The sequence below is a fragment of the Eubalaena glacialis genome, chromosome 13, assembly GCF_028564815.1.
Source record: "Eubalaena glacialis isolate mEubGla1 chromosome 13, mEubGla1.1.hap2.+ XY, whole genome shotgun sequence".
NCBI classification, from domain to species: domain Eukaryota; kingdom Metazoa; phylum Chordata; class Mammalia; order Artiodactyla; family Balaenidae; genus Eubalaena; species Eubalaena glacialis.
In genome coordinates, this window is record NC_083728.1 from 87,742,584 (window position 1) to 87,768,204 (window position 25,621).

Below are 25,621 nucleotides of genomic sequence, written 5' to 3' on the forward strand. Positions count from 1 at the left end.
ACTTTCCTGAGTGGCTGGCAGTCACTTCCGCAGCATGAATCCCTCATCAACAGGAACACTCAAGCCAGAGGGAGAGGTTTTGTTAAACGAGAAGGCTAATTTTCAGAACCCCAAACCAAACTGCCTTCAAGCAAACTAGAACCAAATTCTGTTACTAACCTTTAGATCAAAGGCTTTCAAACTCCTGTGATCTTGCCCAACAGTAAAATTGACACCCAACAGTAAAACTGATGTCATAACTAGCACATGTGTCTGTATACACATCTATAACTGAAACAGTGTCAACAAAATATTACCATTGAAGTTGTACTTTTTTTTTTACTTGCTTTTTAAAAGGCTTTGACCCAGTAAATTGATTTCAAGATCCACATATGGGTCACCACCCACTTTGATAAAAATCGCTTTAGGTGACTTGTTTGATAAACGTGAAAAATCAGATCCTCCTACAAATATCCAAACAAAAAAGTACTTATGACCTGTGTGCCCAGTAATTCAAAGGGAAGGCTATCCTTTCCTGCTTAGAACAGCCAAGCCACAAGGGTCTGAAGGGCTCTGGACCATAGCTGTTTAGAACAATTTGGGCCCCTCAGGACCAGGAATCAAATGAAGCAGTGTCTCAGTCTCTACCACAGGCTGATACAAAGGAGGCCCCCATCTTTGTTTGCTTTCTTCATCCTTAAACCCTCACCCTTCCTTTGCCTGGGAACCGCCAGCAGAGATCCTGATGCTTTCCTAGCATACAACTACACCCCAGCTGCACTCCAGCAGGTGAAAGTATATACTTTATCTGCCCTGCCTTCTTCTGTGAGGATGAAATATTTTAAAGCAAACATTGGAATTGTCAGGCTTCTGCACTGTACTAAAGTTTGTTTTAGGTTGCAGTGTCCGTAGTACAATTTATGCTCTTTCTGTGAAGGCGGGAAACACTGGGGTTCCCCTCCTGTACCTAAATCCTTGTAAAGTTCTTTCCTACTCTCCTTTCCAGAATTTACACAGGGGAGAGGCAGTGCAGCGGGGTGGCCGGGCACCAACACAACTTGATACTTTTTATTGTATAGGACAATGGTTACAGACCGCAAAGATTCAGGAGGCCCCACTGCTTGGGCCCAACAAAAGACAATATTCGCCCTCTCAATTCAGAGTCCTCTGGGCTGCAAGGGGACAGGCTTTTTCCTACATGGCTCTGGTAGAAGGTCCATTACAGTACTCAGTACAAGAAGAGCCACATCTGAGCCTAGCTGTACGGGGGTGGGTGGATAAGGTGGGCCAGCCTCATCTCAATCACTTGGGTGTGACCCTGAAGACACGGATGTGGATGGCCGAGTTGTTGCGGATCCGGGTCAGCGGCTCTCGCGTATCAATCTCTGGTTCCAGTTCATCGACAAGCTCCACGGTGGAGGTATTGGCAGCCACCTGCAAGGACCCGAAGCTGCCAGCCTGCAGCTGTAAGGCAATGTTGATGGCGCGGTTGATGGCCAAGCCCAAGCCGTGGATGTAGATCTCATTGCATGCATTCTGACCCCGAGCCCCTCCATCCAGCAGTTTCTGGCAGCGGGCCAGCTGGGCCTTAAAGTCAGTCTTCATGTTGACATAAATGTCATTGGGCCTCCGGGGCAGGCGATGGGGGAGCCGCTTCCGCAGGGTGTACTCCACCGGGTCCAGCTCAGCCTCGACGGCTCCGCGGGGCTCTCGGTTTTCGGCCATGCTGTGTGCCCTGGCACGAGGAAGAGACGAGATCAGCCAGGGGTGACGAGATCAGCCAGGGGTGACGAGCGACCAACGCTTCCTTTCCCACCCCGTTTCCTGCCCAAAGGGTGAAGCCGGGAGAAGGCGCACTCGACGCCCCTATTCCCTTCCACTCTCAGTCCCCTTCCACTCACCTCAAGCTCCCGCATCTCCCCCACCCCCAGTTCCTACTCATTCATCACATCGCCCCCAACCTCCAGGCCCCTCCACCGCCCCCTTTCCCCAGCTCTTCCGCGCCTACTCTCTCCGGTCCACAGTGCTCTCCACGCGCCGCGGCCCGCTCCCCTGCCAGGGCACTCAAGCGTTGCGCCGACCGGCCGGAATAGAGGGCGCTGCCCGCGACCCGCAGGCCCCAAGAAGGCAAGAGAAGGAAAGGTGAACGCCGCCGGAACGCTCGAGCGCTAGAACCCAGCCGGCGCCAGGCTCCTGAAAAAGGGTGCCGAGTGCGCACGCGCGCTCGTCCCCTGCAGCCAAGCCCGCGGGATCCACGAATCGCCTTCCTGGCCTCCGTTCTCCCGCCCCTTTCCTGAGAGCTCGCAAAACCGCGCGATGTGTTTGAGTAACGCGAGGCTTCCGGGGGTGATGGGATCTACCACGTGTACGCCTCCCAGGCGGGGCGCAGAGGTGGGAGGTGTGTACCAAGTCGGAGCTGGGGAGGATCTGGGAAGGGGAGGTCAGCTTTCCTGGGTCAATCCGAGTTCCCGGTTCGCGGAGGTGTCCCGAAGGGGAGAAGGGAGGAGAGGAGGCTATTGTAGGGGCGTGGAGAATTTGGGGGGTAAGGGTCTTCCAAAGATAGCAGGGAGGGCGGCGAGTTCCATAGAACGTGATCGCGAAGGGGTCTGAAGTCAAGTCTGCACTCTCGCGTCCATCGCAGTTCCTCGGGTCAGAGGAGGTGTGGCAGAGTTGGCAGAACTGACCTCCCGCCCAAGGTTCCTGTTGCCCAAAGACCGAGGGCGGGTAACGAGTGGCGAGGCCCGGCCCTTGGCGGAGGACAGCTCTCCGGGACTCCTCTTCAGTTCACGGGGACCCGTCCTTCTTCCCTGCGTCTGGCAGGGCTGACCTCCCAGGCCAGCCCCTGGGGACGCGAACTATGAGCCGCAGGCCCAGCCTTCACAGCTCCCCTGGGGCCCCCTGACCCACTCGCACCCCTCCACCACCCCCACCCGCCACCAGCTCTTCGGTCACTGCCCGCCACCTGGGAGTACGGACGTGCGCCCCCTGGCGGGAAAGTGCAAGGCAACACCTGGGGGTCGGTGGCTCCCCAAAGCCAGTGGGAAGGGGTTTTCTGCCCAGATTGGTTTAGCTTCTGTGGAGTTCCATTTGAAAATGAGTTAGACCTGCAGTGAGGACCTCAACTACTCTCCGCTTGAGTTCCCTCATCACTCAAATGGGGATGAGAATTCCTGTCTTGATACTGAGTTGCAAAACCCAATATAACCTTACAAACTGTAAGCCTACACGTGAGTTGGATTTTTTTTTTTAATTAAAAAAAAATTTATTTGGCCGTGCTGGGTCTTAGTTGTGGCATGCGGGCTCTTAGTTGCAGCATGTGGGATCTAGTTCCCTGACCGGGGATGGAACCCGGGCCCCTTGCATTGGGAGCACAGAGTCTTAACCCCTGGACCACCAGGGAAGTCCCTGAGCTGGCATTTTTAAGCACACCGCCCCTCCCACCCACCCCCACACACACACCCCAGACCTCTCTCTAGTTGCCTGGGGTAGAGTCTGACCCCATTTGACTGGAGGTTGGAAAGAGGCCAGGCTCCTGAGAACTTCTCTCCCAGCACCATTTAAATCCTGTGGTTCTTTTAGGTTCAGATTCTTACAAGTTTGGGGGGTTATTTGGGGTTGAAGAGGAAATGCTGGCTACAACCTTACTCCATCTCAGAAGTGACATCTGAACAGAGTTTTGATGGACAAACAGGAATTCTTCAGGGAAGCAAGGAGTATTCTGGAAACACTGAACAGTATTTTTAAAAGAATGGGAGCATAACCTAAGCTTCCACCTCAAGGAACTAGAAAAAGTAAAGCCAAAGGGAGAAGATGGGAGGAAATAATAAAGAGCAAATATCAATGAAACTGAACACAGAAGAACAATAAAGAAACTCAAACCAGAAGCTGGTTCTTTGAAAAAGTCAATAAAACTGACCTCTAGCGAGACTGACAAAAAAGAGAGAACAAGAAAAAGAAGACTCAAATTATGATTATCAGAAATGAAAGAGGCGATAGCACTAAAGATCCCATAAACATTAAATTATACTTGGAGAACAATACAAACAACTCTACACACATAAATTCTACAGCTTAGATAAAATGGACCAGCTCCTAGAAAACAAACTACCAAACTAACCCAAGATGAAATAGATCATCTGGATAACTCTGTAACTATTAAGGTAATTAAATTCATAGTTTAAAAAAAAAAAACTTTAGAAAAAGAAATATCTAGGCCCACACAGTTTTCCTGGTGAATTCTACCAAAAAAAAAAAAAAAAAAAAAAAGGAAGTAACACAAATTCTACACAATCTCTTCCAGAAAACAGAAGAGGAAGGTACATTTCCTAATTAATTTTATGAGGCCAAAACCAGACAAAGATAATACAAAAGAAGAAAAATCACAGATGGATACCTCTCATGAACAACACAAAAATCTTCAACAAAATGTTAGCAAACTGAATCCAGCAGTATATAAAAAGAATGATATACCAGAACCAAGTAGAGTTTATTCCAAAGATGCAGGACTGGTTCAGTATAAGAAAACCAATCAGTATTACCTACCATATTAACAAGTTAAAGAAAAAAACACATATGATCATGTCAATTGATACAGAAAAACTACTTAACATAATTTAGTACCCATTTATGATAAGAGCTCTTAGCAAAAAGAGAATGGAAGGAACTTCCTCAACCTGGTAAAGAGCATCTACAAAAAAACTACAGCTTCCCATCATACTTAATAGTGTAAGACTGGACACCTTTCTCTTAAAATCAAGAACAAGGGAAGGATGTCGTCTCTCACCACTCTCATTGTTGGAAGTCCCAGCCAGTGCAATAAGGCAAAGAAAAGATTGTAAAGGAAGAAAAAAAAACTGTCTCTATTTGCAGATGACATGATTGTATATACATAAAAAGTCCCAAGGAATCTACAAAAAAACATATAATTAATAAATTAGCTTATTAGCAAGTTTGCAGGATACAAGATTAACATACAAAAATCAATTGTAGGGCTTCCCTGGTGGCGCAGTGGTTGAGAATCTGCCTGCTAATGCAGGGGACATGGGTTCGAGCCTTGGTCTGGGAGGATCCCACATGCCGTGGAGCGACTAGGCCCGTGAGCCACAACTAGTGAGCCTGCGCGTCTGGAGCCTGTGCTCCGCAACAAGAGAGGCCACGACAGTGAGAGGCCCGCGCACCGCGATGAAGAGTGGCCCCCGCTTGCCACAACTAGAGAAAGCCCTTGCACAGAAACGAAGACCCAACACAGCCAAAAATAAATAAATTAGTTAATTAATTAAAAAAAAAAAAAGAATCCGCCTGCCAATGCAGGGGACAAGGGTTCGAGCCCTGGTCCGGAAAGATCCCACATGCCACGGAGCAACTAAGGCCGTGCGCCACAACTATTGAGCCTGCGCTCTAGAGCCCGCGAGCCACAACTACTGAGGCCTGCATGCCTAGAGCCTGTGCTCCACAACGAGAAGCCACCGCAGTGAGAAGCCGCACAGTGCAACGAAGAGTAGCTCCCGCTCGCCGCAACTAGAGAAAGCCCGTGCGCAGCAACGAAGACCCAAGGCAGCCAAACAAAAAAAAAAAGTTAAAAAAAAAATCAATTGTATTTCTATATACTGGCAATAAACAACTGGAAACCAAAATTTAAAATCATTTACAATCACTCCAGAGAGAGAGGGGAAGGGGGAGGAGGAAAGGAGGGGGAGCGAAAAATATTTAAGTATAAATGTAACAAAACATGTACAAACTCTGCTTAAAACTACAAAATGCTAATCAAAGATCTAAATTAATGGAGAGATATACCGTGTCCACGTATTGGAATATTCAACATAGTATAGATGTCAATTCTCTCCAAATTTAATGCAATTCCTATGAAAATCCCAGCAAGAAGTTTTCTAGATGTAAATAAGTTTATTGTAAAATTTATATGGCAAGGCAAGAGAAGTTAAAGCAATTTTGAAAAACAAAAAGTTGGAATCACACCACCTGATTTTAAGACTTACTATGTAAACACAATATCAAGACAGTGTGATATCTGCCAAGGGACAGACACAATAATCAATAAAATGGAATAGAGAACCTAGAAATAGATTCACACAAGGACAGCCAGCTGATTTTTTTTTTTTAAGAAACTGTTTATTTTCCATCAACCTATTTCCATTTTAAGAGTCTGTGGAAGAACTGCTTAAGACCACTGAGTGCTTGTTCCTACCCACTCAGCGGCCTGAGCCGTGGGAGCTGCAGACCAGTCTTCAGTGGCGGGCTGAGCGCTCCAGTCTTCAGCGGGGAACTGCTGAATAGGCACAGAGGGCACCTGCACTCCTTCAGACCAGTCCACCACCTCCTGCTGAGTAGCAGTGAACTCAGGAGCTGGAGCAATCCATTCATCCTGAAATTCCTCCTTGGTCACAGCCTTCTCAGCTGCTGCCTGCTCGTCCTTGTCAATTTCTTCAGGATCTCTGTAGAAGTAGAGATCAGGCATGACCTCCCATGGGTGTTTACGGGAGATGGTGCCACGCATGCGCAGAACTTCCCGGGCAAGCATCCACCACATCAGACCCACTGAGTGAGCTCCCTTGTTGTTGCATGGGATGGCAATGTCCACGTGATCGCAGAGGAGAGTCTGCGTTACACAGAGCAATGGTAGACAGGTTAATGTAGGAGGCCTCTGGGAGAGGCAGGTGGTCAGCCCTGGGATCAGTAACCACCGGAAGTCTTGGCTCCCGGAAGGCTGCCTGGATCTGGTTAGTGAAGGTTCCAGGAGTGAAGCGGCCAGCAATAGGAGTGGCTCCAGTGGCAGCAGCAAACTTCAGCCCAGCTCGCTGGCCAGTATTCCTGGAGGATATGACACTGACATCAGCTGGGTTTTCAATGGCAACAGTGGCATGAGCTGCCAACAGAAGCTTCCCCCAAGTTCTCTTCAGATTTATGATGTAGATGTCATCACTTTTCCTTTTGTAGGTGTACTGTTCCATTTGGAAGTCAAGGTTGGTGCCACCTAAGTGGGTTCCTGCTGCAAGGAGTTTGAGGACATCCTCCTCCTTCATTTGCAGGACATCAAGGGCTCTGGAAATTGTGAAAGTTTCCCTTTAAGTTACGATGGGAATCCAGAACAACGCCGTATAGACCCCTGTCTCGCTGGCGCGGAAAAGCCAGCCAGCTGATTTTTGGCAAAGGTGCAAAAGCAGCTGAATGGGGAAAGAATGAGTCTTTTCAGCAAGTGGTGCTAAAACAACTGAATAAATAGGCAAAGAACTGAACCTCAGCCCTATGCAAAAAATTAACACAAAATGGATGGTAGATCTAAACATAAAATGGAAAATTATAAAACTTTTAGAAGAAATATAGGAAAAAAAGTCTTCATGACATAGGGTCAGGTAAAGAGTTCTTAGATACAACTCCAAAGGCACGATCCATTAAAGAAAAAAATTGGGGACTTCCCTGGTGGCGCAGTGGTTGGGAGTCCACCTGCTAGTGCAGGGGACATGGGTTCGAGCCCTGGTCCAGGAGGATCCCGCATGCCGTGGAGCAGCTGAGCCCGTGTGCCACGGCTGCTGAGCCTGCGCTCTAGAGCCTGTGAGCCACAGCTGCTGAGCCCACGTGCCACAACTACTGGGGCCCGTGTGCCTGGAGCCCGGGCTCCACAGCATGAGAGGCCACTGCAATGAGAGGCTCGCACACTGCAGCGAAGAGTGGCCCCCGTTCGCCACAACTGGAGAAAGCCCATGCACAGCAACGAAGACCCAACACAGCCATAAATAAATAAATAAATAAATGTGAAAAGTAATATATGCTTTAAAAAAAAGAAGAGAAAAAAATTGATAAATTGTATTTCATCAAAATTAAAAACTTTTACTCTGTGAAAGACCACCCAGCCACAGACTGGGAGAAAATACCCGCAAATCACATATCCAACAATGCACTTGTATCCAGAATAGACAAAGAACTCTAAATTCAAGCGTTAGAAAACAACTCAATTACGGACTTCCCTGGTGGTCCAGAGGCTAAGACTCCGTGCTCCCAATGCAGTGGGCCCGGGTTCCATCCCTGGTCAGGGAACTAGATCCCACATGCTGCAACTAAGAGTTCGCATGCTGCAACTAAAAGATCCCGCATGCCACAACGAAGATCCCGAGTGCTGCAACTAAGACCCGGCGCAGCCAAAAAAGACCAAAAACAAACAAAAACAATTAGAAAATGGGCAAAAGTCTTGAACAGAGGGTTCTTTAGCAAAGAGGGTATAAGGATGACAAATAGGCACATAAGATGTTCAACACAGCCATTATGGAAATGCAATTAAAACCATGATGAGATGCCACTACCCACCTATTAGAATGTCTAAAATTAAAAATTTTGACAATACCAAGTGTTTAGGAGAATGCAGAGAAATTGGATCTCTCATACACTGTTTGTGGAAATGTTCAATGGTCCAGCCACTCTGGAAAATAGTTTGGCAGTTTCTTCTAAAATTAAACATACACTCACCACATGACCCAGCAAGAGCACACATGGGAATTTACAAACTCGTACACAAATGTCCATAGCAGTTTTTGTAATAGCAGTGTTTGCAATAGCCCCAGACAGGAAACAACCCATGTGTCTTTCAATGGGTGACTGGTTAAAGTGTGGTACATCCATACCATGGAATACTACTCGGCAATTAAAGTTGGATCAAGGAGACCCATTAGGCTGCTGGAAGACTAGATACATCCTAGAACGATACCGTGCTGAGCAGCTCAGAGTTTACTGTGGAAGGCAAACAAGATGAGCAAGACAGTGTGACCACTGCTCAGCATGGAGCATGTCTAGGGTTCGGTGGACCCTCAAGGAGGTACAGCCAATATGACCTTGGGGGGATGCAAGGTTTTCCAAAGGAAGCAATGGCTAAGGTGAGGCAGTAATGTCTAGCAGTCGGGCTCAGATCCTGTGCAGTCCCTCCTGTTACAATGGAGAGGTCTGGAAGGTCTGAGCCCTGGGAGATAGGGAAGTAGGAGGGAACCAGCAAAGGCTTCACAAGGAGCAGCTGATGAGCTAGGAGGAAAACCAAGGGATATGGTGATCTGGAGGCCAGGTGAAGAAAGCATTTCTTGGAAGAGCTAGTGACCAGCTGTGTCATATGCTGCTGATAGGCCACATAAGATAACAAACCAGCGGATTTAGCAATGTGGTGATTTTGCATTGGTGACTTGACAAGCATTTACACTTGACTGACCAAAGAACTTAGCTCATGGAGGAAAGTAACTCTGAATGCAATAAATTAATTGTAAGGCCCATTCTGTCTGATAATTAACAATAAGCACAGTTTATGAGCTATCACTCCATTACTCAGGCTGTGTGTCTTTTCATGATATTTAAAATGTTTTCCAAACTTTGACATACAGATAAATATAAAGGTTCGCAATTTAGGTGGGTGAAGCCAGGCATTGTAATACCCTGATTTGACACTAAGATGGTCCTTACCATTTTGCATTTCATCGAAGGAAAACACTGCAGGGGAATCTGCCATTAGAAAAAAAGGCAGAGAGTTTGGCTGTTTACTCTTACTTGAGACTTCCCTTTCATCTCGATAAATCATCTAACCACATCTCTTTGTTTAGTTCAAAAGCTTCCAAATTTGAAATAACACAGACCAAGACATTTTACAGCATAGTCTTGAATAAACCTGAATAAACAAAAATATCTTAGGTCCAAGTGATTTCTTCATTCAAATTTTTTTCTTTAATTTTGTACGGGAGATTCACAGTTCTGATTTGTTTCCTTTCTCAAAGAGGGTGCTTATACAATTCAATTTCCACAGTGTCATCAGCAGCAAACGCATTCTCACTTTACGGCTGGGGGAGATTACTTGGCCAGGATCACAAGCTGGTATACAGGAAACCCGGGGTGATCGATCAATCACTCCAATCTCCTACCCTGGAGTCCAGCGTGCTCTCCCTGACGCAAAGCATCTGGTAGGTAGGTAGGTACTACTGTCCAATCAAAAACATTTTCATGATAGCATTCGAAGCCCTCAACTTAAGTTTCACTTCACTTCTCATCCAACTAGCAATCCAGGTCCTCTTCTCCCATCAGCCTGGCTTGTCACTATTCTAAAGCCGATACTCACTTTTCTTAAATCTACCCAAGTCCTGCCCTTCCTTCCTGCTCAGCACAGGCCACCACTGTCCCTGACTGCTTCCCCTTCACAGGGATTTCCCCTTTTCCCCTGTACCATTTCTCCACCATAATTTACAATCTCACATTTGCTAATTAATAATTAAAACAGGCTAAAAGGCTAAGACCTTATTCAGAGGGTAGGACACAATCTAGGAAAGTGGAAGGAAAAAAAGCTTTGGAGTAAGAAAAAACAGCTGTCATAAACTTGAGAACTTTGTTCTAGGAGAAGAACCTGATTGGAGATTGGATTCTGTTGATACATTTTCATACAGTTAACAATGTGAACACTGTGGACCCAGAAGGCCCCACTAGCTAACATTTGTGGAGTGCCTGCCCTATACCAAGCACTGTGTTAAGTGCTTTACCATGCAATCCAGCGACTCAGAGATGAGTAAAGTTGCCCAAGGCCACGGTCAGTATGGGATGGAACCAGCACACAAGCCCTCGTTTTAAACAATTGCATTTTCCAGCCTGTGAACAAGCAGCTTCACTGACTACACTGAGGCAGGAATCCTGACTGCAAGAAAGACAAGGGAACTGAAAAAAGCAGACACGAAACCTGGGGTGTGCTCCGTGCAAGAACAAAGGGCCTTCCTGGTAGCTCCGGAGGTCGGCGCTGCGTTTTGGCGAAACACAGAGGACTCAAGTTCCAAGTCTGAATTTACCCTTTCCTGTCCTGAGGATTATATTGTTTTTGGTAACGGCTGTTTTAGGAAGCTGGGAAGTAGAGTATACATTCTGGCGTAACTTCCAAAGAAAACGGTGAAAACACACACAAGACTTTTTCATCCTAAAAAGTTCAGAGAATCGGAAAAGTCATTCTTGAAAACCTCCTTTTTAAACAAAGGCGGTGTCAATCTACTTCTCACATTTGCGTAGTAGTTTCTCTCTTTCCGAAGCCTTTCACACTCACCTATTTTAATTCTTTCAGCACTCCGGGAGTGGAATGGGGGCCAGGGATGGGGCGGAGCAGAGCATCAATACCTTACTATAAAACAGAAACTGAGGCCCGACGGCGTCAACTCCTTCGCCCCCGAGGACTAGGGGGCTAGTCGGTGGCGGAGCCAGATAGAAACTCCAGGTCTCACCAGCCAGTGCTGCCTCGGACTGTTTCTAAACCATTAGGTTCCTCGTTTATTTCATATACCCCGGGGATGTCTGATGAACACACCTCTGGGTTGTACGTGGTCTCCTTCAATCCAGGCGGGCTTCCCGGAGGAAGCCGACCGTCCGGGAGGCGGGCGATGCCGCTAGCGGCGGCCTTCGTCGCGATGGTCGCGCATCACGTGCGGGGGGGCAGCCGGTGAGCACCCTGGGGACACCCTCACCACCCCCCCGGCCCGCAGCAGGCTGTGTCACGTGAGGCACCGGGCTCCCGGGTCACGTGTCGGGGGGGGGGGTCGGGGGCGGCGGGCATCCGGGCCGCGCCCGCCGGGCACGCTAGGAGCGCGCTTGGCCGTGCGGGTCGGAGCGGGCCGGAGCAGCAGAGGGGGGCAGTGGCGGTGGCGGCGGCCGCGGCGGGGGCGGAGGGGGCGGCCCCGCGGCCCCGCGTCCGCGTCACGTGGTGCGAGGCGGGCAGCCATCTTGCTACAAACACAAACAGAGAGGAGCGGCCGCCGCGGGAGCGCCAGCGCCCCCTCCCCCGCCGCCGCCGCCCCCCGGCCCGCCGCGCGTCGCCAACGCCCCGGGACCGGAGCCTCGCGCCGCCCGCCCGCCGCGGTAAGCGCCCGGCGGCCCCACGGACCCCGGCCCGCGGCCGGGCCCGGGCCAGGCCCGCCCCCGACGCCGAGGCGGCCGCGCCGAGCCTGCGAGAGCCAAAGCGGGAGCGCGGGCCGCCGGCACGGACCCTCCCCCGTCTCCTCCCGAGGCCGCCGCCCCCGACGCCCGGTGTGCCCGCCCTCCGGCCCTCCCCGCCTGACCCTCCCCCGGCGCGGGCCGGGCCCCCGCGCCGCCCGGAGGGAGGCCGGCTCCCTCCCGGGGGCGGCCGCCCGCGCCCCCGCACCTGGCGCCCCCTCCCTGAAGGGCACGCCGTCCTCCCGGGCCGGCCCGCCTCCTTCCCACCCCCGCGCTCCTAACGGTCGCTCTCCGGCCCTCGGAAGCCCGGCCCAGGCCCCCCACCTACCCCCGCCCGCATCCTCTGCCCGGGGCCCCGGGACCCTAATGCCCGGTTCTCCCCAGAGATATCCCCCAACGCGCCTCCGGTTTCTTATCGGCCTGAGCTGGGCCCGGCGGGTCTTAAAGTCCAAGCTTTCCGTGACTTTTGGCTAACGTGGAAGCCTCTCCTCCTAACCACAGCATTTCGCCTGGGTCTTCGCCGAAATTTTCTTTCAGCAGCGACATTAGTGCTTGGTCATTGGGGTCTTCTTCCTCCCGGTTGCCCGGCCGTGTGAAACACCTTAGTCTGTCCTGTCGCCAGGCTGGGCCCTTCCCAGCCCATCTCCCCTGATGCAGCAGCTCCCCAGTCACGGCCCCTCACACTTTGCCTTTTTTTTTTTTTTTCCAAGTTAACTTTAAAAAGACCCTCATCTCGCACGTCTTACCCAGCCGTTGCTAGAATTCCCAGTGAGCGTACAGGTCTGGTCCATCATAGGGCCGGGCCTGGCCCCGGGGATAGATGCTCAACCAGTACTTGTTGGCCAGCTCTTTCTTCCACCCACCCCAGTCTCACTCCCCTCTTGCTTCTCATTGCTGCTTTTCCAGAGATCAGCCTCCACAGCCTTTCTGCTGCCCGAGAGCTGACACGCGGTTGCAGTTTAGCCCCCGCCCCTTGGCTTTGCACCTGAAACACCTTGGGTACCAACAGGCTGGTCCCCTTAGCTTCTCACAGTATGGGAGTTTGCTTTCTGGTCCTTCATCGGTACCATTCCCTGTGCAGTCCCAGGCCACCCTCCATCACCCCAGCCTCAGTTTTATTTCCTAGGTGGTAGGTCTAGTGTGTCATTGGGCAGGGTTGGAACAGATCTGGGCTTTGTGTGGCTGCCATGGCGGGGACCAGGGACCTCGAGGGGTCCCACATGGTGGTTATAGTCAAGTGAGTTCTGTTCTTAGACTCCTGGCCTGTCTTTCTCAGCCAGCGGATGTGTCCGTGTTGTCTGTGGTTTGATGGATTAAAGGACCCCAGTTTGCCCTGGCTTTTACATCTGTAGTTGGAGTTTGGGATAGGAAAAAAAAAAAGCCCCACTTTAGAGCAGAGGAGGTGAGAAGAAGTGGCTACGGGAAGGATTTTTTTTTTAAGTTTTTTTTTTTGGTGTGGATCATTTTTCAAGTATTTATTGAATTTGTTACAGTATTGCTTCTGTGGTTTTTTTTGTTCTTATGTTTTGGTGTTTTGGCCGCGAGGTATGTGGGATCTTAGCTCCCCAACCAGGGATCGAACCCACAGCCCCTGCATTGGAAGGTGAAGTCTTAACCACTGGACAGCCAGGGAAGTCCCTATGGAAAGGATTTTAAAAATTCTAACGAGAAATTAAAAATGGTTTAAAACTCACAAAGTGTGCTTTTGAGTTTGGGGTGGTTCTTGCTGCACATGTGCCCATTCTCCAGTCTCAGGTAGGGTGTCAGAGACGTCAGCGTCTTCTATCAGGGCAGCTGCAGCCTCCCTTCCTTGTTTTCTCTGCCTGGAGCCCAAGACTGGGCAAGTGGGCAGAAGGGATCAAATGAGTTAAAGTGTGAAAGTGTTTTGAAAACTGTTAACTACTAGACATGCTGCAGGGCGTTGTTATGATGGCTCAGAGGGCAGAGCTGGGAAAACTGACCAGCTGGGAAGAACATGGGCTTGCACCTCTTTTTAAGTCTCAGAGTTCTCCTACCCCGCATGGAGAATCTTTCCATCCTGAGAAAGGGCGGAGTCACCTCCAACAGGCTTGGGGCTGGGTGGTTGCTCAAATGTTGGGGAATTTGGTATTGTACTTCTGTTAATAGTGGTGTCTTCCTGTGCCAAAGCACATTGCTCTGGATTGGGGCTAATTTTCGCGGTGATGGAATGAGGAAATAACGTTCTTAACTTAGTGTGTACTGGGACTGCGTTTTCTCTGGATTTTTTCCTTCTCCTGTGAGTTCTGAACCCCAGAGAACAGGCTCCCCTCGTGTTCCCTCAAGCCTGTCGTGAGCACCCAGGACCAGTGTGTGTTCTCTCCCTTGGACTCCGGCAGGGGGCAGTCTTTTAAGAGCAGTAATTCAGGTGCTGGGGGAGTGAGGGTACGCTGAGGCTTGAGGAGGAGAAGGGGGCGGGGTGTGGATAGATGAGGCAGACAGATGCTGAGAGGTGGGGGCTAAGCACAACACCCTTAGGTCAAATAGCCAGGGAGGGATGCTGTCTCTGTCCCCTGCCTAACACCTCCTGCTCTTTCCTTCACTGGAAGGGGATCCAAATGCTGGGCTTTCAAAGTTTGTGATAGACTTAGGACAATTTTGTTTAATCTATTCTTTTCCCGAGGATTTCCCTCCTGGCAGGATTGCAGATTTCTCTCATGGGACAGTGTAATTAGGGAATGATTTCCTTGCTCTTCAGAGGCAGGAATGAGCTGGAGTAAATTTGGTTTCTCTTGTCTTACATTCTTCCCCATAAACAGACAACAGGCATGGTTACCTTCTGCCTGCGGCGCACAGGCGGGTTTCTTAACTGTGCCCCTGTTGATAATCTGGGCCCAGATAACTCTTTGAGGTTAGGGCTGTCCTGTGCAGCGTAGGATGTTTAGCAGCATCCCTGGCCTCTGCTCACTGGATGCCAGTAACATTTCCCAGTCACACCGACCACAGATGTCCCCCGATATTGCCGGATGTGTCCTGGGGAGCAGAGTTGCCCCCAGTTGAGAAATGGTGGCTTTGACGAAGCACGTGGGAAAGACGCACACCTGTTTGGAGCTAGAAACGGTGGGGCGCGTGTGTGCAGCTCGCAGTCGAAGGGCCAGGCAGCCACCGGCTTCTGGGACCCAGGCCTCCCCTGGCTGGGCCCGCCCCGATGCTTGACCTTTCTCACCGGCCGCTCCTCCACTTCCTCTCGCCTGATTGCCTCTCTCTCGCCTCCGTAGTTTCCCTGCTTCTCACGCCCGGAGCCAGCGCTTTTTCTCAGTTCACTCCTTACAACCAGGACAGAAGGGTGACGGCTGAAGTGGGAAGCGCCTGGCGGCCAGCCGCCTTTGCCACTCCCTGGAGGGGTGGGAGGGTGAGTTGCCCCCTTTCTGTCCTCTCACCCCACAGCAGCTTTCCATGCTCGCAGGACTCTTTGTCCCATCGGTCTAGGATGGGGCTCTTCTGGGGTGGCCTGGAAGAGGCTCAGAACAGCCTCTCCTGAGTTTGTTTGAAGGAAGTGGGGTGTTTTTCTTGGAGTGACGAAGACTTAGTATGTGATAGCTATCCCCAAATGTCTTCTTTTCCCCCTAAGCCTTTTTTTTTTTTTTTTACCAGTCATGTTTATTTTATTATTATTATTTTTTGGCCGCACCACGCGGCATGTGGGATCCTAGTTCCCCGACCAGGGATCAAACCTGCGCCCCCTGCATTGGAAGCGTGGAGTCCTAGTAACCACTATACTGCCAGGGAAGTCCCCCCACAAACCTTTTAAAAACGGTCAAATATAACATATACCACATTAGCTATTTTCTAAAAATTATTTTTATTTATTTGTTTTTGGCTGCGTTGGGTCTTCGTTGCTGCGTGCGGGCTTTCTCTAGTTGTGGCGAGCGGGGGCTACTCTTCGTTGCGGTGCACGGGCTTCTCATTGTGGTGGCTTCTCTTGTTGCGGAGCATGGGCTCTAGGCACGCGGGCTTCAGTAGTTGTGGCATGTGGGCTCAGTAGTTGTGGCTCGCAGGCTCAGTAGTTGTGGCGCACGGGCTTAGTTGCTCCGCAGCATGTGGGATCTTCCCAGACCAGGGCTTGAACCCGTGTCCCCTGCATTGGCAGGCGGATTCTTAACCACTGCGCCACCAGGGAAGCCCCCACCCTAGCTATTTTTAAGGATACGATTCTGCAGCGTTAAATACATTCATCACGTTGTTGTGCAGCCATCCACCTCATCCCCAGAACTTTTTCATCTGCCCTATTTCAGCTCAAACGGTCCCCGTTAAACAACTCCCCACTCTCCTTGCCGCCCCCCCAGCCCTGGCACCCACTGTTCTACTCTGTTCCTCTGAATTTGACTCCCCTGGTAATCTCACATGAGAGGAATCATCCAATATTTGTTCTTCCGTGACTGGTATGTTTTATTTAGCTAATGTTTTCAAGAGTCATTTGTTGGCCAAATTACGTAAGGGTTGTAGCATAGACAGAACTAACCGGACTCGGCTGTTCTGGGAGGCCTACTCGAATTCAGTGACAGGAAGAGCTTTTCAACAGGCCTGTCTTCTCTGACGGCCGTGTGTGCTGTGGCGTGCTCCAGCTCCAGAAATGGCCAGCTGAGGCTGTTGTAGAAGAGACGCCTGTGCCGGGGGAGGTCAGCCCTGCTCTGGATGGTCTCACAAGCTGCATTTCACCCTAGGATGCTGGGATTCTGGGGGTGGGTCCCGTGTCTGTCGTGGAGTTTGCTTTGTGTTCTGGGCTGCAGCTGTGGAGGAGGGCCGCTTTCACCTGGCCCCTTTGGTGGAAACCCTTCTTCCTCCTTCCTTCCCAGAGTTGTGGAGTCTTGGAGTCGATGGGAACTGTGGAGGTGCCCCGGTCCAGCCTCCGCCCCAGCCAGTGAGGGAAGCCCTTGCACGGCTCCCTGAGACCCTGCCCACCCACCCTCTGCTCGGAACCACCAGGGATGCGCCGCCTCCTGAGAGCCGCCTCCACTGTTCCTTAGAGGGACGGGTCGCTGCCGCCACCACAACCGCTTCTGTCAGCTTCAGTAACTCTGACCTTATTTCTGCTTTGTGGTGAGGGAGCCTTCTTCCTAGCTTGTATCACGGTAACGTCGTTCTCTTCTTGGCTCTCTGTCCTTACGATCGGGCTCTTCCTGATCCCAGGGACCGGGCCTCGGTGTTGACTCCGGTCTGGTGAGTGAGCCCTGGGCACGCTGGCTGGAGTGGCCGGCCGCGGCCTTCAGCGCGCCCCACCTCGGGCTCTGGAATAGCCCCCGCTCCCCTTGTACCGGGTCTCTCCCCAAACTGAGTCTCTGGATTCTAGCTGCCAAGCAGCCAGACCTGAGTGTTTTCAGAGGAGAGGTAATTTTGCTCCCAGATAAACTTCTAACCCTCTTAATAACTGGCTTTTTCTCTCTCTAGAACATTTGGGACTCCCGTGGGTTTTCTGCTTGTGTGTGTGTGTGTTTTCTCTTTGTCCTAAACATCCACGTGTACCTCAGGCACCCCTTTACTGAATGCTGGGCCACTTGGCGAGAGCGCTGAGCTGTCGGGAGGTGCCTGGCCTTCTCTGCCACACCCCCAGCACTTCCGCCAGGCTCCACCGAGTGAACTGGCCGCTCGAGAGGCCTGAGAGTGCAGGGCAGCGATGAGGAGGAGCAGGGGCTGGGGTCCCCTGTGCTCCGTAACCAGCAGCCTCCAGGCAGCTGTGGACCTTCTTGTTATGCAAGACGGAGGAGGGCTGGAGGCAGGGAGGTCTGTCTGACCGCTAATTTAACCCCACTTTCTTCTCTTCGCCCCTCTATAAGGATCTTTCCCAGATGTGAAGGTCCCTCCCTGGGCACTGCTCTGGTCAGACCAACATCCAGTTGCCTGGGGACCCTGGTTCACTCCAGCACAGGCCCTTGCCTGGAGAGAGCCCGGCCCCTGCCCTACCTGCTTCCCTGGGCAAGGCTGCCAGGTGAGTCTGGGCCAGAGGGAGGGCATCCCCCTGCAGAAGCTGGAAGGGGCTCTGGCTGCCTGTTTTCCTCCCCTCCCCCAGGCCTTCCTCCAGCGTGACTCTTTGGTTAACTCGTGGTGTGAGTGGCACGTGGCTGGCTTAGGCGAGTCCTTATAGAGCCCATTACTGTACCCACCTAGTCCTCATTCTTTTGGGCTCTCCGGGCGTGCCGTCTCCAAGGCCCAGTCTCCCCCACGTCTCCACAGGTGTTTGGAGAGTGAACACCAGGTTCCCCCTCCCCTGCTCATCCCCTCGACCTCTAGGACACGCCCAGCTCCACAATGGCAGCAGAGACCCTCAACTTTGGGCCTGAGTGGTGAGTCAGGTGTGCTTTGGGTGGTGTAGAGAAGCCGGGAAGGACAGGGCTGCTCAGATTTCTGTCTCTCTCCTTCTCGTGCCCTTTCTGCAGGCTGAGGGCCCTTTCTAGTGGTGGCAGTGTGGCCTCCCCACCCCCATCCCCCGCCATGCCCAAATACAAGCTGGCCGACTATCGCTACGGGCGAGAGGAGATGCTGGCCCTCTATGTCAAGGAGAGCAAGGTAGGGGTGGGCGGGGGTGCGGTGTGGCCCAGTTGCCCGCTTGTCTTGGCCAGTGGAGAGGGCCCAGGAGCATGTGATACCTCCTGCCCCGGTTGACAGGTCCCCGATGAGCTGCAAGACAAGGAGTTTGCTGCGGTGCTGCAGGAGGAGCCGCTGCAGCCCCTGGCGCTGGAGCCTCTGACTGAGGAGGAGCAGGTGGGGCCCTGCCGGCGGCGCCACGTCTCCACCGTGGAGGGGGCTGGAGTTGGGAAGGCAGGTGGTGGAGTTGCGGTTGTGGGTGGGGTGGGAGCAGTCGGGTGCCTGGGTCCTCACTCCCACCCCTGGCTCCCTCCTCAGAGAAACTTCTCCCTGTCAGTGAACAGTGTGGCTGTGCTGAGGCTGATGGGGAAAGGGGCTGGTCCCCCCCTAGGTGGCGCCTCCCGTGGCAGGGGCAGCACGCGGAGCCGAGGTAGAGGGGGGTGATGGCGTGTTCTGGGGCGGGCAGCGGTGGGATTCGCGGTCTTGAGGACTTGGAGGGGTGAGCCGGCAGGTTTCCCACGCGCACCTCATTCCTTCTCCAGGCCGTGGCCGCGGTGACAGTTGCTTTTACCAAAGAAGCATTGAAGAAGGCGATGGGGCCTTTGGCCGAAACCCCCGGGAGATCCAGCGTAGCCAGAGTTGGGATGACAGGTGCAGGCTGGGAGAAGGTGGCATAGAGGCAGAGCAGAGAGGGGCCCCGGGGTTAGGGCCCAGGGTCTCATGGAGGGAGGCTTGGGTCTTTGTCATCAGAGGGCACGAGGAGACCCACCAGATTAGCCCTGGTCAGAGAGCTCTCTCTGTGCCCTCTGACCCCCTATGACCCTGCCCTTTTCCTTCCGATTCTCTGGGCACGCCATTGGGCTTCCTTCCAAGCCCGCCACCCCCGTCCCCCTGCCCCGCACCTCTCAGGGAAGAATGGACAAGGTGAGCAGAGATCCTGCAGGTTGGGGACGGAACTGTCCTCTGACCCACACCTGTCCCTCCCACAGAAGCGAGAGGCGGTTTGAGAAGTCGGCCAGGAGGGATGGAGGTATGGAGAGTGGCGAGGGTGGTGGCCAGGCCCTGAAGGTCGTTAAGAGGTGGGGGAGGACTGAAATGGGTGGCCCCGGTTGGGGGATGTTTCCTGGGGGAGGTGGTAGGGGCAGGAGGGCCCGGAGCTGGGCTCCTCTTTCCCAGCAAGGCGTATAGTAAGAGTCTTGCAGGGACCGTGGCCGCCGTCCGCTGACTGTGTCTTCCCCTGCTCCCAAGCGCGATCCGGGTTTGATGAGGGAGGGGCTGGCCCGAGGAAGGAGCATGCCCGCTCAGATAGCGAGAACTGGCGTTCTCTCCGAGAGGAGCAAGAGGAAGAGGAGGAGGGCAGCTGGAGACTTGGGGCAGGACCCCGGCGAGATGGCGACCGCTGGCGCTCTGCCAGCCCTGGTGAGATTGGGGCCAGGTGGGCGCTGTGGGGGGCGGCGGGCGGCGAGAACTTCCTGTGAGGATGGGCACCTGCGGCCAGGCAGAGGGAGCAGAGAGTTCTGGAGCGGGGCGGGTGGGAATGCAGTCCCGGAAGTGCCTGTCGTTCCGGGCCGGGGGGGTCCCTGGGCAGCAGAAGAGTGGGGCTCTGGCCTGGCTGGGATACCGATTCTCCTTCTCCGACTTTTCCTGCCCAGATGGCGGCCCCCGCTCTGCTGGCTGGCGGGAACATGGGGACCGGCGTCGCAAGTTTGAATTTGATTTGCGAGGGGATCGAGGAGGGTGTGGTGAAGAGGAGGGGAGGGGTGGGGGAGGCAGCTCTCACCTCCGGAGGTGCCGAGGGCCTGACGGCTTTGATGACGACAAGGATGGGCTCCCGGAGTGGTGTCTGGATGATGAGGATGAAGAAATGGGCACCTTCGATGCCTCCGGGGCCTTCTTGCCTCTCAAGGTATCTGCGAGGCGGCGAGGGGGAGACTTTTCTTAGAGGTTGGTGGGAACCTGCCCTGAGGGGATTCTCTCACTCCATCCTTTTTTCCTCTGCCATTCACCTCCCTGTCATATCCCGTAACCTGTGCAGAAGGGCCCCAAGGAGCCCATTCCCGAGGAGCAGGAGCTCGATTTCCAGGGTCTGGAGGAAGAGGAGGAAGAGCCTTCCGAAGGGCTGGACGAGGAGGGGCCTGAGGCGGGTAAGCCTGCGCGGTGGGGCAAGGAGCACGCCTGCAGCCTCGAGCGAGTGGGGTCCGCGGGCAGCACGGAGGGAGGCCGGTGCCGACACGGTGTGGGGAGGAGCCTGGAAACAGCAGGGCTGTGTCCGAAAGGCCGAGTGTCAGATAAAAATCAAAGCAGAATCAAAATGACCTTTGACAGTCCCTGGAATCTGTCGAACACGGTATTAAACCAGTGGTGGTGTGTGTACAGCCCTGGCCGGTGGTATGGATGCACGTCCATCACCGAAGGGGCAAAAGAGGAAGCGTGCAGAGTGGGGTTTGTGGTGTCAGTTCACCGAACCTTAGCTGTGTTGACCAGAGATACGTGGGTGGACTCAATACCCAGAGGCCCTTCTGGCCACAAATGGAGGGTTTGTGCTAAATCATTTTTAAGGCCTTCCGGCTCTTTGGTTTTGAATTCTGGTAATTACCCTTCCCTTTCAGGTGGGAAGGAACTGACCCCACTGCCTCCTCAGGAGGAGAAGTCCAGCTCCCCGTCCCCACTGCCCAGCTTGGGCCCACTCTGGGGAGGTAACGGGGAAGGCGATGATGCTGTGGAGAAAGACCTGCCGGCAGCTGAAGGTAGCCAGAGGGCAGGGCCACCCTTTCCCTGGAGCCTGGGGCTGGTGGGGAAGATGCTCCTCTTCCCTGTGGGAAGGAGGTGCAAGGGGTGTTTGTGGAGGGGCCAGAGTTAGCACCGACTTCTCTGGAATAAGGGTGGTAGAAGAGGGACCGTCTCGCCCCCTTCTCTGGACTCCCCCATTCCACCTTCCCTTCTTTGCTCCTTCTAGGAGACGATATGAGAGCAGTGCAGCTGAGTCCTGGGGTGGGCTCACCCCCTGGCCCACCTGGAGATCTGGAAGATGATGAAGGCTTGAAGCACCTGCAGCAGGTGTGAGGGGGCCTGAGAAGGCTCTGGGGATCCTCCCCTCTGGGGGGACAGAGAGTCTTTATTCCGTCTGTCGTTGCCCCGGTTCCAGGCTTTTCCCCATCGGTCCCGCTGTGTTCAGGACCTGCTCTCTTGACCCCACCCCACCTTAGCCCCAGCCCCGTCTGATGTTGCTGGGCTTGGCCGGTTGAGCCTTCCCCTCTCTCCCTGGGTTCCCAGGAGGCGGAGAAGCTCGTGGCCTCCCTGCAGGACAGCTCCCTGGAGGAGGAGCAGTTCACAGCCGCCATCCAGGCCCAGGGCCTGCGCCACTCTGCAGCTGCCACCGCCCTCCCCCTCAGTCATGGCGCAGCCCGGAAGTGGTTCTACAAGGACCCGCAGGGGGAGATCCAAGGTGCCCGTGGGAAGCAGGGCATGCAGGAGGGGCTGCTGGGGCATGGGGACAGCACCGTTCTCATCGAGGGCTCCTCTGGCGCACCTTTCTGACCGCGGCCCCCCTTCCCTTGGCCCAGGCCCCTTCACGACACAGGAGATGGCGGAGTGGTTCCAGGCGGGCTATTTCTCCATGGCCCTGCTTGTGAAGCGGGGCTGTGATGAGGGCTTCCAGCCGTTGGGTGAGGTGATCAAGATGTGGGGTCGTGTGCCCTTTGCCCCTGGGCCCTCACCACCCCCACTGCTGGTGAGCATACCCCCCTTTGCACAGAGCAGGGACGGGAGGTGGGAGCCTGGCGGATGGCAGCGGGTGCTGCAGAGCAAGCCAAGGTCAGAGCCGCCGGAACTCTCTGGCCCTCACTCAGGGAAACATGGACCAGGAGCGGCTGAAGAAGCAACAGGAGCTGGCGGCAGCCGCCTTGTACCAGCAGCTGCAGCACCAGCAGTTTCTGCAGCTGGTCGGCAGGTATGGGGGGCCTAGCAGGGCTTGTCAGTAGGGCCGCGCTGGCCCTGTGGCCGGCCCACCTCATGCCCGCCCACTTCTCGGCAGCCGCCAGCTCCCGCAGTGTGCGCTTCGGGAAAAGGCGGCTCTGGGGGACCTGCCGCCGCCGCCACAGCAGCAGCTCACCGCGTTCCTGCAGCAGCTCCAAGCTCTCAAGCCCCCCAGGTGTGTGGGATGCTCCGTCCTCGCTCTGTCTGCCCGTGGCCGCGCGCACAGCCCTCGGGTCGTGGGGGGGTGGGGTGCAGGCTGGAGATGGCTTTAGGGTGCTGAGTGTCAGTGCTTCGCTCCGCAGGGGTGGGGACCAGAACTTGCTCCCGACGATGAACCGGTCCTTGTCAGTGCCAGACTCGGGCCCCCTCTGGGACATACATACCTCAGCCTCATCACAGTCAGGTGTGTGGCCAGCCGCTGCCCCGCCCGGCCCGGCCCGTCCCGAGTCCTGGAGTCCCCTCCCTATCCCCGACAGTCGCGGGTGGGTGGGTACCCTGAGGCCTGAGCCCCCTCCTGCAGCTGCCCTTGCTCCCCGCAGGCGGTGAGGCCAGTCTTTGGGACATACCAATTAACTCTTCGACTCAGGGTCCAATTCTAGAACAACTCCAGCTGCAACATAAAGTGAGTGGGCGTCTGGGGCTGGAGTCCTCGGGGGGCCGGGCCACGGCAGGGAAGGCCTGACGTCGGGTCTGATCTCGAGCGCTCCAGTTCCAGGAGCGCCGAGAAGTGGAGCTCAGGGCGAAGCGGGAGGAGGAGGAGCGCAAGCGCCGAGAGGAGAAGCGCCGCCAGCAGCAGCAGCAGGAGGAGCAGAAGCGGCGGCAGGAGGAGGAGGAGCTGTTTCGGCGCAAGCAGGTGGGGGCCCGGCCGAGCGCGCGCGCTGCCCGGGCCGTGCGGGGGCGCCCGCTGGCCCTCACCGCGTCTCTGCCTCAGGTGCGGCAGCAGGAGCTCCTGCTGAAGCTGCTCCAGCAGCAGCAGGCGGTGGCTGCCGTCCCCGTGCCTCCTGCGCCCAGTTCCCCGCCCCCGCTGTGGGCCAGCCTGGCCAAGCAGGGCGTGTCCATGAAGACGCTGCTGGAGCTGCAGCTGGAGGGCGAGCGGCAGATGCACAAGCAGCCCCCGCCTCGGGAGCCGTCGCGGGCCCAGGCTCCCAACCACCGTGTGGTGAGCAGGCTGGGCCTGGCCCCTGCTGGCTGGCACCTTGGGGCCCTCGGGAACCCCTTCCGGTCAGCTCCCGGGGTGACCCGGGGTGGGGGGGCGCGCTGGTCCCCATGTGACCCTGGAGGCGCTCTCTTCTGTGAGGCCCTCACCTCACCCCCACCCCCACCCCCACCCCCCGTGCCACCTGAACCAACCTCCCACTCAGCGTTCTCGAGTGTGTGTGTCCCCGCCTGGGCCGCCCTGACTCACTGCCCTCTGTAGCAGCTCGGGGGCCTGGGCGCCGCTCCCCTGAACCAGTGGGTATCTGAGGCCGGGCCGCTGTGGGGCGGGCCCGACAAGAGTGGGGGCAGCAGCGGCCTGGGGCTCTGGGAGGACACCCTCAAGAGCAGCGGGAGCCTGGCCCGCAGCCTGGGCCTGAAGAACAGCCGCAGCAGCCCCTCTCTCAGGTGGGTGCTGGGGCCTGCAGGGGTGGGGGTGGAAGGATGCGGGACTCCTGAGCTCACTGCTGTCTTCGTCTCTGATTCACCTCCATCCCGCTCAGTGACTCGTACAGCCACCTGTCAGGTCGGCCTGTGCGCAAAAAGACGGAGGAGGAAGAGAAGCTGCTGAAGCTGCTCCAGGGCATCCCCCGGCCCCAGGATGGCTTCACCCAGTGGTGTGAGCAGATGCTGCACACGCTGAGCACCACGGGCAGCCTGGACGGTACAGGCGGCTTTCCCCGGGAGGCCAGGCTGGGGGTTCCAGACCCGCATCAGGTGGGCCCTGACAGCCCCATCCTGCCCCGCAGTGCCCATGGCTGTAGCGATCCTCAAGGAGGTGGAATCCCCCTACGACGTCCATGACTATATCCGTTCCTGCCTGGGGGACACGCTGGAAGCCAAAGAATTTGCCAAACAATTCCTGGAGCGGAGGGCCAAGCAGAAGGCCAGCCAGCAGCGGCAGCAGCAGCAGGTGAGGTTTCACAGAGCCCTGGCCAGAGGCAGTGAGGGCGCCCAGTGCTCCCCTGACACCCCCCCCCCCCCCCCGCTGCTTTGCAGGAGGCTTGGCTGAGCAGTGGCTCCCTGCAGACAGCCTTTCAGACCAACCACAGCACCAAACTCGGCTCTGGGGAGGGCAGCAAGGCCAAGAGGCGGGCACTGATGCTGCACTCGGACCCCAGCATCTTGGGTGAGTTTGGAGTGGGGAGGAGGCTCCTTCCTCAGCACTGGGCAGGAGCCTGGGTGGGTGAGCTCAAACCCAGCTTCCCCTGGCTTCAGGGTACTCCCTGCATGGACCTTCTGGTGAGATCGAGAGCGTGGATGACTACTGACCAGCCCGTCCCACCAGCACCCTGGGCTATAGGCCAGGGGCAGCAGCAGCGGCTTGGACCCCTGGGTCCCCAGACTGCAGGCTCCCCACGAGGAGCATAGGAGGAAGCAGGGGCAGGGTCCCCAGCACTTGTTACAAACCACACGATGCACCTTAACTCACCCACCACGAGGCACTTTACAGATTGGGGGGAAGGGTTTTTTTGTTTTGTTTTTGTTTTTAATTTTAAACAACATTGAAGAAAACATTAGGAGAGACAAAAAAAAATTGTTAAGAAGTAGACTCTAAGCACCCCCTTTCCCTTTTGGGGATGGGGGAGCGACAATGGAAGATCCACAGAGGTTTTTGTTTCGTTTTTTTCTTTTCTTTTTTTTTTTTTTTTTAAGAAAAAAGAAAAACAAAAAAAAATGGTTAGGAGACTGAAAGAAAAAACACACTGTTATTTTGGGGCAGTGGGGACACGGGACCCACGGACCTGTCCTGCCTGGCCCCCGAGGCTGCACTTACCCTCCCTGCCCCACACGGTGGGCCACTGGGGTAACTGGAAGCTGGGGTGCCAGCAGTTTGCACAGCGAGGCCCCCTCAGCCCCGCCGGCCGGACCCGCTGTGAACGGCTCCCTTGTTGCTGTGACTGTGGCAGAGGCGTCTGAGGTGGGGGCCAAAGTAGCCCCTTGGCTTTGCTGCTTCTGGGGAAAGTTGCACAAATGGGCCAGGCCGCCTCAG

At 54.8% G+C, this 25,621-nt stretch overlaps 3 protein-coding genes across 8 annotated transcripts; 1 reads left to right on the forward strand and 2 right to left on the reverse strand.

The window, feature by feature from the left end:
- Nucleotides 1-1,017: 1,017 nt before the first annotated feature.
- POP7 (POP7 homolog, ribonuclease P/MRP subunit) lies at nt 1,018-11,576 on the reverse strand. 2 transcript variants are annotated; one of them, XM_061209160.1, is made up of 2 exons: nt 11,297-11,576; nt 1,018-1,714 (listed from the first exon to the last, which is right to left on the reverse strand). In XM_061209160.1, the coding sequence occupies exon 2, from the start codon at nt 1,702-1,704 to the stop codon at nt 1,282-1,284; it is 423 nt and encodes a 140-aa protein (XP_061065143.1). In that variant the 5' UTR covers nt 1,705-1,714; nt 11,297-11,576; the 3' UTR covers nt 1,018-1,281. The 2 variants fall into 2 exon arrangements, with proteins under 2 accessions (XP_061065143.1, XP_061065142.1); XM_061209159.1 differs by lacking the exon at nt 11,297-11,576 and adding an exon at nt 1,988-2,182.
- On the reverse strand, nt 6,125-7,084 carry LOC133104528 (small ribosomal subunit protein uS2-like). The gene is given in 2 exon segments (XM_061210386.1): nt 6,125-6,577; nt 6,579-7,084. Coding segments are annotated over 2 exon segments (861 nt in total). The 5' UTR covers nt 7,017-7,084; the 3' UTR covers nt 6,125-6,154.
- Nucleotides 11,577-11,667: 91 nt separating the features above from the next.
- GIGYF1 (GRB10 interacting GYF protein 1) lies at nt 11,668-24,995 on the forward strand. Of its 5 annotated transcripts, XM_061210274.1 has the most exons (28): nt 11,668-11,844; nt 15,156-15,289; nt 16,734-16,977; nt 17,712-17,863; nt 18,109-18,218; nt 18,312-18,441; nt 18,541-18,636; nt 18,778-18,889; nt 19,002-19,110; nt 19,449-19,489; nt 19,708-19,878; nt 20,112-20,365; nt 20,495-20,603; nt 21,069-21,206; nt 21,416-21,516; nt 21,733-21,904; nt 22,023-22,189; nt 22,308-22,408; nt 22,493-22,609; nt 22,737-22,837; nt 22,974-23,056; nt 23,144-23,287; nt 23,366-23,593; nt 23,852-24,036; nt 24,132-24,292; nt 24,378-24,541; nt 24,628-24,757; nt 24,847-24,995. In XM_061210274.1, exons 5-28 carry the CDS (start codon nt 18,184-18,186, stop codon nt 24,897-24,899), a joined length of 3,102 nt encoding a protein of 1,033 aa, XP_061066257.1. In that variant the 5' UTR covers nt 11,668-11,844; nt 15,156-15,289; nt 16,734-16,977; nt 17,712-17,863; nt 18,109-18,183; the 3' UTR covers nt 24,900-24,995. The 5 variants fall into 5 exon arrangements, with proteins under 5 accessions (XP_061066257.1, XP_061066259.1, XP_061066258.1 ...); XM_061210276.1 differs by having other exon boundaries at nt 16,734-17,863; nt 23,855-24,036; XM_061210275.1 differs by lacking the exon at nt 15,156-15,289 and having other exon boundaries at nt 16,734-17,863.
- The last annotated feature ends 626 nt before the right edge of the window (nt 24,996-25,621 follow it).